The sequence below is a fragment of the Vanessa cardui genome, chromosome 16, assembly GCF_905220365.1.
Source record: "Vanessa cardui chromosome 16, ilVanCard2.1, whole genome shotgun sequence".
NCBI lineage: Eukaryota > Metazoa > Arthropoda > Insecta > Lepidoptera > Nymphalidae > Vanessa > Vanessa cardui.
The window spans coordinates 11,694,087-11,708,525 of NC_061138.1; the positions used below are offsets into that span (position 1 = coordinate 11,694,087).

Here is a 14,439-nt window from a genome sequence, read left to right on the forward strand (position 1 = left end):
TTATATAATGTTGTCTTAAATTTTCGCGATGATTACACATTTAAATAAAACTATTTATAACGGATGAATCGCGTATATTAATTATTTTTAAACATCCCGACGTTTCGAGCACTTTGCAGTATTCGTCTGCCCGTGACCACGAACACTGCAAAGTGCTCGAAACGTCGGGATGTTTAAAAATAATTAATATACGCGATTCATCCGTTATAAATAGTTTTATTTAAACTTTGTTATATTACGACACAAATCAGATGTAGCTTTGCAAAATGCGTAAAACCGATCACATCCGAATTAAATACGCCTTCCCAAATTATCAATATTTAATTTATAATATTTCTTATGCGAATATGATCTTTACACAAACGTAATAACTTGTAATATCAAATGACCTGATATATTCGTCAATTCGACCCGTCGATTTACATGCACTTGCTTTCTCGGGTTGAACTGACGCGAGAATCAATGACTAGCGTCAAATGGCGCGACAGGTAGCTATTTCTATTGGTTGTAAAAATCGGCGGTATCGGTGTTATTGAATTTGCCGATGTTACATCTAAGTTGTGTCGTACTATATCTTTGTTTGTGACAGATACGCTTGACATCAACGTACATACAACTTTATTATTGGCGTGAATGTAACTAACTGTCATCCAATATTTCTTTCGTATTAGTTTTGACTATCTAGATCTATATCTAATTATATACTATAATTAGATATAGATAAATATCTATGAAATCGATATATTTTAATTGTATGCGTCTTAAAAATAATGAAGTATAATTTCTAAGTTTTTGTATTAACTAAATTTAATAAATAAACTAGTTTATGAAAATTGTATGTAACTATAAAATAATAGCATTGTATAGCTTCGTCGATGAAATACGACAAAACGTGATATACATACAGAAGGATCACGAGAGATTAGATATTGTGAATATTTTAATTTACTTTACACTCCTCGCTAACTTACCATCCTATTCTTGATACCGTTGAGATACGCTGTCATTGATACATGTAGCTAGTGTTTATTGTAAATAAACAGATTGACAATAAAATTTGATTACTGTACATGAGTTGTGTTTATTTCCTTGCCAAAATGCGAAGGCTACCACATAAGTTTTAAATTACTTTTAATATTTGAATGAGATATCCCTCCTAGTATATTGTTCATGTATTATTTATATATACACAAAGAAAAAACTGTAGAAAAACAGTAACAGCCTGTAAATTCCCACTGCCGGACTAAGGCCTCCTCTTCAATTAAGGAGTATGTTTGGAAAATATTCCACCACGCTGTTCCAATGCGGGTTGGTGGATTGCACATGTGGCCGAATTTCGATAAATTTAGACGCACGTAGGTTTCCTCACGATGTTTTCCTTCACCGCCGAGCATAAGATGAATTATAAACACAAATTAAGCACATATTTATAGTGTTGATTGTCTGGGTTTGAACCCGAAATCATCGGTTAAGATGGACGTGTTCTAACCATAGGGACATCTGAGCTTACACAAAGAGAAGGATAAGTAAATTATTTGTCCATTTAATATAAAACTAAGGTGTCCCTTGTTACACTGACAGACAATCGAAACTCAACAATGTAATATTGTTATTGCATAGCTCTTTATCGGTAGAAAAAGTACTCAAATCAAATCAAAATAAACTTTATTCAAGTAGGCTTTTACAAGCACTTTTGAATCGTCATTTTACAATTAAGTGAAGCTACCACCAGTTCGGAAAGTAGATTCTACCGAGAAGAACCGGCAAGAAACTCAGTAGTTACTCTTATTTAATATTTAAAAAATACAAAGTCATATTAATTAAATACAATTATTTAATTTAATATATCCTGCTTGGAAGTCAACAGATATTAACTCCACGCTTTTTTATCACCTATAAAATCTTGTGTCGAGTAATATGCTTTATCTACCAATTTATTATTTACTAATAATTTGAATTTACCAAACGGCAAAGTTAAAAATGTCTGCGGAATTTTATTATAGAAGCGAAAGTGTGGGTAGTACCTACTCAGACTGGTTGCACAAATCCCCAATGAGCGTCGCCCCTGCTGTAATATAATTTTATCGATGCTTTGATAATCATTCAATGAGAATGTAAAACATCCCTTTTGCCTAGAATCACGCTTGCTCACTAACCCGTTGAACGTGCAAACGGTATTACACAATTAGTGATTTCATAGTTGACAGCACACCTTAGAAATGATACGATTGTCATCTGGATATTTCTTGATTACATTAATAATTATTAATGTAATCAATATTAAATTATTATAATACTTAACAAGAACGCCGATGACTTTCTTCTGTCAGATTATCTTGGGTCGTTTATTGTCTCTTTTTTAAATAAACTAGTTTGAATTAGGAATACATCATTTATATTTTTAACGCTATATTTTAATAGGTCGATCGAATAAAATCATATTCCTTCATTTAATATTAAACACACAGTTCGGCAAAGATAAATACTTGTTGTTTCATTTCCAGGTTTAAATTCTTTTAGTTTTAGTTTTCTTATGTAATACACAGATGGGCCGACAAATGGTACCTAACTATAAGTGATCACATTGACCATAAATATTGGCGCTGTAAGAAATATTAAGCATTTTGCAATCGCCAACGGAATGATTAATATCTCGTGAATTACCAAAATAACAGTGACAACTCATCAAGTGGTCCATTTTCTGGTCCCTCTGTGTATATTACAAAATAAAAACTGAAAGAAATAAAAGTTACATTGTTTTTTAACATAGTTCGTAGCTTATACTCGCTTACACAACGTAACGTACGTACATACATACGATGATGACCAATGCATCTTGAGAAAACGCCCCTTTCCATTTGTTAATCGGATTATAATCCTTAGAAAAACATGACTGCAAATAGAGAGTAGAGATTTTCAGAAGAGTGTTTTTTTTACATTAGTAAAGAGTACGGAAAAACGTAAGGCTTTATGACGAGAAGGCTTGGAAGTTTCCCTTATTCGTACACGTTGCTCCAATACGAGTTGGTGGCAGAAACACATATGTGGCAGAATTTAATCAAAATTAGTCATGCAGGATGTCGAGCACAAGATTGCTTATAAACAAAAAACAAACCGATGAAACATTTTTAAATGAATTTTTAATGTCAAATGCATTCTTTTTCAATAATTGTACGTTTTTTGTCTGCCTCTGCCTCGAATTAATTCTTTATTAAATTATATAATAAAATAGTTCTGTAAAATGACGATTCCAAAGTTTATGTAAAAGCTTAATTCGATATAGTATATTTTAATTTGGACTGTATTATCTCTGTAACCTAACAAACAGATAACATTTTTAATCTGTCTCGTATAAAAATTACATTTAATTGAATTCGTGTATGTTGATGTTGTAAATTCATTTCACCGAAAATTTTAAATCACTAAGGATTTCACACTAATTCTTGGAATTAAGGCATATTCACACTGATTCTATACAACTCTCGGCGGGTATATGCCGTTGAAAAACTTTAAGGATTTACTAAATTCGATAGAGCTTTCCTCGAATGAAATACTCTAGTAGTATTGATTTTCAACCAACTTCAATGAATACGTACGATAAATAGAGTATCTATATTAATATTAGATCTAGATTATCTATAATCTATATTCTATATAAATATTAGAAAATGTGAAAGTAACTCTGTCAGTCTGTCGCCCTTTCACGACCAAACCGCAGAACCGAATTTGATGAAATTTGTTATGACTCCAAGGAAGGTCGTAGTCTGTTTTCTGTCTTTTTTTGCCTAACACATAACTACATGGACTTGCAGAACGCCTTACGAAAAATAAGGTTCATTTATGCAGTCATTTAAATTTTTAACAACCGACATAAAATTACCACCTTGATGTCCGAAAATCCACAACAGCGCTATTTCTTAGACATTTTCTGATTCGTACAACCACTTTGTGGAACCAGCTTTCGCCGGTTTTTCTGAACCGATACGACATGGGAACCTTCAAGAAAAGAGCGTACTCCTTTCTTAAAGGCCGGCAGCTCACCTGCAAGCCCCCTGGTGTTGCAGCTGTCCATGGGCGGTGGTAGTCACTTCCCATCAGGTGAGCCTCCTGCTCGTTTACATCGAAGCTAAATCAGTATTATTCTAGTGTCAAAAAGGATGACATTTCACAATGAGAGCGTCGCACGCAACTACTTAATTAAAAATTAACTCGTGTAGTTGTTTACAAATTCAACAAAACCTCGCGAGTGAGTCATCAAAACCTCCATTACCTGAAGCCTCGTTACGATACGGGTTGTTTACTCCATTTTAATTAGAACACCCTTGTGACTTGAAATTAAACGATATTCCTAAATTATAACGTATACGCTTTAAGTAATGGATATCTTAAATTAATTTGCTTTACTAAAATTGTATCGTTCGATTCGAAATTTGATATTTAATTGAATGAGATTCCACAGAATCGTTTGATCCTAAGGCCTCAAGTCAGAATAAGTGATGAGATAGCCGTTGTTAACTGTAAAATTTATTTTTTACTAGCTGTGCTCGCGAATTCGACCGCGTTTGAATTAAACTGTAAAGTAGTCTATTTACTCCTTATTTTATCAGCTATCTGCCAGTAAAAGTCTCGTCAAAATCCAAGCAAAAATCTAGCTGTTCCAGAGAGCCGGAACTAACAGACAGTTAGACAAAAAATCATAGTGGTAGCAGATAGCAGTATAGTGGGTACTTTAATGTTACAAACTATACCGGTTCCGTTTCGGTTGTACCGAGAAGAACCGGCAAGAAAATAGCTCTTCTTCTAGCAATAGTTACTCTTTTTCATTTGAAAATAATCAATCCAAATCATAATAAACTTTATTCGAGTAGGCTTTTTACAAGCACTATTGAATCGTCATTTAACAATTAAGTGAAGCTACCACCGGTTCGGAAAGCAGATTCTACCGAGAAGAACCGGCAAGAAACTTTATAGTTACTCTTTTTTATCATTTAAAAAATATAAAGTCATGTTAGTTAAATGCAATTATTTAAATTAATATATCCTGCTTGGAAGTCAACAGGTACTAACTCCACGCTTTTTTATCATCTATAAAATCTTGTATCGAATAATATGCTTTTTCTACCAATGTTATTTTTACAAACGATTTGAATTTACGAAACGGCAAAGGTAAAAATGTCTGCGGAATTTTATTATAGAAACGGATACCTTGACCCAAGAAGGATTTATTGATATTGCAAAGTCGGAAACTTGGCGTTATAAGCTTTTCCTTAGTCCTAGTGCACATACAATTATTATAACTGATTTTATCAAAGTGATCAATGTTACTTTGAATATACATAATATTGTTTTAAATATACTATGACGCAACAGTGAGAATTACTACTTTTTTTTAAAAACATCCCGAAGAGAGTCTCTAGCTCCAAGATTATAAAATACAAAGTCTTATTAGTTAAATACAATTATTCCTTTACCTATATTCAGACTAGCTAAGATTAATAAGGGGGACGCCAATTCCTTTCTCCAAATCTCACCACAGATTTGGCCTTCAAAAAGATAACAAGTTCCGTTCCTCTATTAATATGTAAGCCAAGAATCGTAGTAATTATAAGACGTGAATCTCAAACCATAAACTTTGATGTAAAACATTTATGCCGAGCGTTGAAGGTAGCACCGAGTCGTATGCCGCGATGAAATGTTCCCTAACGCCGTCATATCTCATCTCAGGTGTTGTGTGTGACGAGTATGCATTATATTTTGGTTTGTAGATTTTTAAAAAGCAAAAATTACATTTTAAAAATATCTGTGTTATTTATTATTAATCTGTACAACAACAAACAACAGCAACAACAGCCTGTAAATTCCCACTGCTGGGCTAAAGGCCTCCTCTCCCTTTGAGGAGAAGGTTTTTGGAACATATTCCACCACGCTGTTCCAATGCGGGTTAGTGGAATACACATGTGACAGAATCTCTATGAAATTTGTCACATGCAGGTTTCCTCACGATGTTTTCTTTCACCGCTGAGCACGAGATGAATTATAAAGACAAATTAAACACATGAATCAGCGGTGCTTGCCTGAGTTTGAACCCGCAATCATCGGTTAAGATGCACGAGTTCTAACCACTGGGCCATCTCGACTCTTAATCTGTACATATAATAAAATTAGAGTGTCTATTTGTAAAATTAAAATACCCCTTTTCTACTCAATGCATATGTATGTGTACACAGTATTTATTTATATTTATATATTCTTTATTGCACACCAATATGAAAATATAAAAATAATAGGAGTAAAACAAAAACAAAGAAAAGAAAAATGTACAATAGGCGGCCTTATCGCTAAAACAGCGATCTCTTCCAGGCAACCTTTGGTAGAGGAGAGAGATAGGATGTGATATGTATCGTATATATACATACATACATATATATATATATATATATATATATATATATATATATATATATATATATATATATATATATATATATATATATATATATATATATATATATATATATGTATATATACGATACATAAATAAATATTCCATAAATATGTAATAATGTAATATACATACACATTATAAATATATACATTTACATACTATAGATACTTACATAATAAATAAAATATTTAATTGCAGTATTTCTCCATGAAGTAAGATAGTGCTAGAAGCAAAATGAGTCACTATAAAAATATGTTTTATGGGGTGGTATTTTTAACACCAAATTCTCTTCAGAACGAAGATTGTGGCTATGTGAAGAACTAAGAAATTGAAAACGTTCTTTTAGATATGAAGAATCTTTTAGATAAGACGGATTGAACAAAATACAGTAAAGAAGTTGAAGGATGTGAGTATTCCTGCGAAGCCGGATTGGGAGCCACTTGAGCTTTTTACGAAATTCAGAGACGTAATCATATTTACGAAGACCAAATATGAATCGGATGCAAAGATTTTGGAGACGCTCAAGTTTATTAAGTTGCTCCTCTTTTAGATCAAGATAACATGCGTCAGCATTGTCGAGAATTGGTAATAGGAGTGACTGTGCTATCATAATTTTGGTAGGGATAGGTAGAAAGTTGCGTAATCTTCGGAGGGAGCCAAGGGCTGAAAAAAATTTTTTAATAGCCTCACTTATATCTGTGGTTCCCAAGATAGGTGCTGGTCAAAGGTAATTTCCAAATTAATAGCTGTAACACTGAATGGTATGTTAACACCATTAAAGTGTACAACCGGGAGATCCGAAAAAGATATCCGTGAAATTAATTTTGAACTACCAATAATCAGCACCTGTGTTTTATTTGGGTTTACTCGTAATCCATATATAGTAGACCACTTAGAAATATTTAATAAATCATTATTAACTAAATGTATAGTTTCAGGAAGGTTCGCAAAATGTTGTCTTAAATTTTCGCGATTATTACACATTTAAATAAAACTAATTATAACGGATGAATCGCTGTTCGTGGTCACGGGTAGACTAAGATGTCTACCCGTGACCACGAACACTGCAAAGTGCTCGAAACGTCGGGATGTTTAAAAATAATTAATATACGCGATTCATCCGTTATAATTAGTTTTATTTAAAAGGTTCGCAAATTTACTTTGTGAATAGATCTGAAGATCATCTGCATACAGGTGGTAGAGAGAAGATATATGAGAAGTGATGGTACTTATAAAGACCGAAAACAAGAGGGGAGACAACACGCCACATTGTGGGACGCCAGCAGTTATAGGAGCCCATTCTGAGAAAGAATGTTGAACTCTTATCCGTTGCCGGCGCCCATACAAGTAAGAATGAAACCAGTCAATTACTTTAGAATATCTGTTAAGAGAACACAAAATAGCAAGAAGAATATCAAAGTCTACAGTGTTGAAAGCATTACTAAAATCTAATAATATCAACACAGTAACCTGTTGATTATCCATTCCTAATCTAATGTCATCAGTTATTTTGATCAGAGCCGTAGTCGTACTATGACCAGGATGAAAGCCAGATTGTAAAGGATTCAATAGGACATTTTTTGAAAGGTATTGGCTTAATTGATTGTGAATAAGGCGCTCAAGTACTTTAGTCAGGAAAGGGAGAATGGATATAGGACGATAATCAGTGTAAGATGAAGGATTTGTTTTTTTGGGTAGGGGGATGACTTGTGCGTCTTTCCAGGATTCAGGGAATTCACAAAGGATAATGGATTGGTTTAAAATATGTGTGACTACAGGAATTATGATATCTAGGATTGGGAGGATCATCTTACGACTAATGCAATCCGAACCAATGGCATCAGAATTTTGTGTGAATATTGTGAGTTTATGTTTTTAGATGATTTTCCAACTCCTAAGGACTTGAGAAATTTATATTCATTGTGGTTGTGACAGATAATTATACTATCTTAAACCATATATAAGAATATAAATTAAATTTAAACAAAGAAAAGCTGACCGTATAAAACGTTATTTTATAGACTGATATTTTTTAGCTCGATATTTCACTGCAGCCCATAGAGGGCAATTAGGGGCGCTGGTAACATTAATAAATGTCTCGCGGCAAAATGAAAGGAATGCCATTTGTTAAGCACTAAAAAGAATTGAAAAAGTAACTTGAATAATTGTACGCGTATTGAATATGGTGCAGATTTCGGAAGTCAACGTCGCAGGTCATGTTATGATGGACGAGAACACGAGCACAAATAAACTCTTTTTTTACTCTCTACATTTTGACGTTATAGAGTACACGTATTTGCAATCACAGTATTCTGTAATAATATATTAATTAACAGCCTGAAAATATCTCACTAAGGCTAAGGCCTCCTCTTTCTTTGAGGATAATTTAGGACCATATTCCTCCAATGCAGGTTGATGGATTCGCATAATTTCGTTGAAATTAGACGCATGCAGGTTTTCTTACGATGTTTTCTTTGATCGCCGAGCTCGAGATGAATTATAAACATAAATTTACCACATGAAAATTCAGTGATGCTTTCCTGAGTTTGAACCAGCAATCATCTCGGCTATGTATTCTGTAATGAAAACGTATTCCGACGAAAGATGATGGTCGATCGATCCTGGGTCGATGATTTTACAAGAATATTTCTGAGGATTCCAGAAAAACCTCAAAACTTTTTTTAGTAACCCAATTGAACTTCGAAATTTAAATCTTTGACCACTGAACTTAGACCTTTATAGGCTGCCACTAGACGAGACAGTTAAATATAAACGATCCTGGTAAATGTTTTGGCTACGCGGAAGGAATCTCTAATAGTCTAATTAAAGAAGTAAAAAATCCAGAAAACGTTGGAAATGCTTATTTTGTAAAATTAAAAAGAAAGAAACGTTTGTTTGTTAAAGGTTGGTATATAATTACCAACTTTATACAAAATAGGAAATGAAAAAATTGCCTCTGGGCTTTTTCATTTCGAAACAAAAAAAAACGTAAAAACATTTCGGCTAAAAATATGCTTCGCTGTTTTATGTCAGTTTATTTTTATCGCTGTTTTATACTGAAAACTATTGTTTGTAAAATAAAAATTGAAGTTCAATATTGATTATCACAATTCAGATATATTTGAATTTACATACATATTATTAATATCACCGCTACCACGGTTATCCATCAAGATGTGTCATCCATTTGCTGTCGAAACGCTTGGCCCTTGGAGTAGTGGTGCAAAAAGCTTCATCAAAAGTATAACACCGCGCCTCATTGCCTCCACTGGTGACAGGAGGGCTGGTTCGTTTTTTGCCCAGAGGATCGGAATTGCGATTCAACGGGGAAATGCTGCTAGCATTCTTGCCACCATTCCACGCGGTCAAGATTTATACAGTAACTAGTTTTATTGTTATTTTAGTTAGATTAGTTTTATCATATTTGTATGTATATATTTAAGCATTTAATGTTGCTAATTCTTATGTTAATAAATTATCTTAAATTGGGGTGTATCAAGATGTGACGTACGTTATAAGGTTATAATAGATAAAAGAAAAATAATGTCAGATGTCATTTTCATGTCATGGAAATTTATAATTATAATATAAAGTTAGTGGAAATAACAATAATAATGATTCACGGTGTTTTATATCGAGAATAGATTTCTACTTCGTTTAATATAGTGTTGTTTGAAGTGTACAAGAATATAAATCATACACAATAATTATTTTCATTTTATGTACCAATAAATGAGACATATTTAATTAAACGTATTCGTACAACTTATAACGAATCTAAAATCCTTGTATTAGTGTTACAGGTTTTTGTTTTTTCCAGTCAGGCATCATAAAAACCCAATGACCATTTAGAGACCTGATCCTAAGAATGCTTCACGATACTACTGTCATTAATAAAACTAATAGATGCCCCTATTAACCATGTTTATTGAAAAGTAATCTTTTTTTATGTGTGTAGTATTGCTGTAGGCCCTACTGGCCTTTGCAGCGTCACCGGTCTTTCGGGCGAGAACTAATGTCCCCTGCCCTGAGGTTGAGCGTGGGGCTCAAGTTTAAATTTAAAGTTCGTCCTGAGGGTGTCTCCTATGAGATCGCACCTCGGCTCAGAACGAAGTCGGTGGGGAGTGAATCTAGCACTGAGTGAATTTACTGCTGAGTGAATTTCTCGGAGGCGGCCGAGACGTCGCATATCTGGGTCCTCGTTTCCGCCGGCGGGAAAAATAATCATAGCATTATGTGTATATATACTACAGTTCGCGAATCTTGCCACCGCGATGTAGAAATTTCTACAATTTGACACAACGCCATCTAGTAATTGTAAGCTGCATTAATTACGTGTACACCCTCCTGGGTGGGATCCTTCCCACGAAAACTAATAACACTAGAGGAATCTCCATCTCTACAAAGACGAAATCCGAGTCAATGAAGGAGTCACCGTTGTCGAATTCAGTGCAAACTATAAATCAATTTGCAATCCAATCATTTAGATAGTAATGCAATAAAATATGGGCAAATTAAATAACATAATTTAAATTATGAATATTATATATAAGACCTCTTTGGAGACATTAAAAAAACTTATACACAAACTTCTATGGAGATACAGAACGTTTCGGAGAAGGTTTCATATAACTCGTATAATGTTATTAAATAAGAAAATGAGCTTCACAATTTCATCCTCTTTAAACTATTGACGTGACAGCGTGTATCTTATACTCTACATTACGTCTTTGCAAGGGTTTGTATGTGTGACACAGGTTACACACAAGCTCACGTGTTTTGTTAAATTAATAATTTTGAACTCAAACGAGATCTTAACAACCTCTTTATCTGCATTAGAGCACAATATGAGATTGTATCCTCTCATAAAGTCAATGTAAGCCAATGCTTTGTACCCGTTAACAATTAAAATGTATGTTAAAAAAAAAACGAAAAAAAAATCGTAATTAATTTTTTCACGCTCCGATTACAAAACCCATAAATGTACTAATATTATTGTAATATAAAAAATATTTTATAGAAATTAGAAGTTAGTCAAAGAAATAAACTAAAACAGAACAACTAAAAATTTTTATTTTATATTACTCAAACGAACCTAGTTAGATTTTTTAAATAAAATATTTTAGTAAGATCTATGGTTTGAAGTTAGTGGCCGTAACGGGAAAACAAATTCATTGAAACGAGGCGGGTGTGGGCAAACGGGCGTGATTGTGAAATAAATATAAAGATTACTTCTAAAAATACGTGTAGGAAATGAAGGCAAGTCGAAACGAAAATATAATGTTATACAAAAGACAGCACAAGACTAAATACAGTTGAAGTAAAGCATCAAGCGCTATTTATTTGAAAACGTTCCTTTCCTTTATTATTTTATGGCATAGGTTGGCGGAAGAGCATATGGGCCACCTGATGGTAAGTGGTCACCATCACCCATAGAGAATGACGCTGTAAGAAATATTAACTATTCCTTACATCGTCAATGCGCCACCAACCTTGGGAACTAAGATGCTATGTCCCTTGTGCCTGTAGTTACACTGTCTCCCTTCAAACCGGAACACAACAATACTCCTTACTTTTGTTTAGCGGTAGAATATCTGATGAGTGGGTGATACATACCCAGGCGTGCTTGCACAAAGCCCTACCACCAAGTTATTTTATTTTTAACTATTATATTTCACTCTTAAGGCAAATAAAGAAGTTTCAATAGTTTAAATCTATATTTATATTATAAATGTGAAAGTAACTCTGTCAGATTGTCTGTCGCACTTTCACGAGTAAACCGCCGAGCCAATTTTGATGCGTGTGTAACAAATTTACACAAGAAAGGACATAGGCTACTACATGCCTCACACGTGATGACCAACAGCCTAAACACGCGACTTCAGAACTTAAGACCTAGAATACTATGTCCCCTGTGCCTATAGTTACTGGCTCACTCAATAAATAATTAGTCTCATACTTTGTAAATTATTTTGTGACACACTTGAATCTGTATTAATATTATTAATGCAAGCTGGTATTCCGCTTTCAAGGCTTAACCACTAAACCGATTTTAATTAAATTTGGTACGGAGTATGCTTGAACCCCAAGGATACGCTACTTTTCAATTCACCCCACGAAAGGATGGATTAGGGGATGAGATTTGAGTGCAATTTCTTCAATTCATTTTTAAGTTTAAATGGTTTAAATTGCTGAATAGGCTATTGAGAAATTTTAGAAAATATTAAAATTATACAGGTGTTTTGGAAATTTAATTCATAGTAGTAGTAGTACTATTAGTAGTAATATGGTTTTTAATACAGTCGAGTTTTTTTATGGTATAGGTTGGCGGACGAGCATATGGGCCACCTGATGGTAAGTGGTCACCATCACCCATAGACAATGACGCTGCAAGAAATATTAACTATTCCTTACATCGTCAATGTGCCACCAACCTTGGGAACTAAGTTGTTATGTCCCTTGTGCCTGTAGTTACTTTGACTCACTCCTGTACCTACCCAAACAGGTTTACACAAAGCCCTTTTTTATACCCGAACTCCTGGGGGGAGGCCGGGTTATGTGAGATTGTACTCACTAAAACCCCCTGCGATGGCCGCCACAGCACGGAAAACGGAGAGGCTACGGGATCCTTGGCAGCACGTCCGCGGCCTCTCCCGTGCGTTGCTCCGCTCGTGGCTGGCGGAGCCCTTCTCAGGAGGGCGAAGATGGTCTCGCCCTCCCCGCACCCCTCGCTGGTGCGTACACCGGCAGTCCGGGGCCATACCGGACTGCGGTCCTCCTCTCGGCCGTATGAAAACGGATGCGTGAGACCCCCATCTCACGCACCCACGGCCGGAGGGATTGCCCTATTTATTCCGCCCCGTACACTGGGGCTTGGAGGCCGTGAAGGCGACCCGCAGGTCGCCTCCGCCGGGCAGGATCGGCCCTCTCCCGAGCCCGCCCCGCAGTCTCCTTCTGGACCATGACGGTCTCACAGAAGTTGACTACGGCCTCCCACGCCGATTCCCTGCGTAGCATCGCCGACACGACTGCTCGCAGGGAGAGATTTCGCCCGATTCACTGGACCAAGACTTGCCTTTCCGCGGTCCACGCGGGACACGCCTCTAGCGTGTGTTGTGCATCGTCTTGGTCCGCCCCGCAGTGGTGGCAAACCGCCGTTGCCTCGCGTCCGATCCTACACAGGTACTCTCCAAAGCAACCGTGACCGGTCAGCACCTGTGTAAGTCGGAAGGTGACTCGTCGCTTCCGCCGCATCCAGGCCTCGAAGGCTGGCAGGATCGCACTCACGACGCGTTTGTGCACGTACCGATCTCCGCGGAGACGGGCGTACCACGTCGTGTGTGCCCTTCTCTGCTCCTGCCGCCTGAGCGCTTCGAGGACGCTGGCAGGGTAGGACGCACTTCCGCCGCTTTGACGGAGGGCGCGAGTCTGGTCGTAGACCCTCGCGTCCCTCTCCGCCAGGATGTCCAACGGTGGAAAGCACGCCAGAAGGGTCGCCGCCTCGAAGGATATCGTGCGATATCCCCGCACCATGCGGATGGCCACTCTCCGCTGCAGACTCAGGATCTTAGTCTTGCAGCGACGGGTGCCCGTCAGTCGGTGTGACCAAACGGGTGCCCCAGAGAGGCCCCACCGGCCACTTGTGGAACCATAGCGCCTCCGTCTTATGCGGCGCTATCCGAAGACCCAGTTCGCAGATTTTCGCGACAACGAGTTCGACTCCGAGCTCGGCTCGCCATCTGGTCATCTCAAAGCTCAACCCGCATGCCAGCACCAGCGTGTCATCTGCGTAGCAAATCACGCTGACGCCTGCGGGGAGCTCGACACGCAGAACCGCGTCGTACGCGAGATTCCACAGGAGTGGACCTAGGACCGATCCCTGCGGGACCCCGCAGTACACTTCCCTCCGGGTCCTCGTACCGTCCTGGCCCACGTACACAATGTACCTGTCGCGCAAGTAGCTCCCGACGATCGCCTGCAGGTAGAGAGGCACA

At 36.8% G+C, this 14,439-nt stretch overlaps 1 protein-coding gene across 1 annotated transcript; it reads right to left on the reverse strand.

The window, feature by feature from the left end:
* Nucleotides 1-13,290: 13,290 nt before the first annotated feature.
* LOC124536396 lies at nt 13,291-13,978 on the reverse strand. Its single transcript, XM_047112928.1, has 2 exons — nt 13,521-13,978; nt 13,291-13,399 (listed from the first exon to the last, which is right to left on the reverse strand). The coding sequence occupies exons 1-2, from the start codon at nt 13,976-13,978 to the stop codon at nt 13,291-13,293; spliced, it is 567 nt and encodes a 188-aa protein (XP_046968884.1).
* Nucleotides 13,979-14,439: the final 461 nt, after the last annotated feature.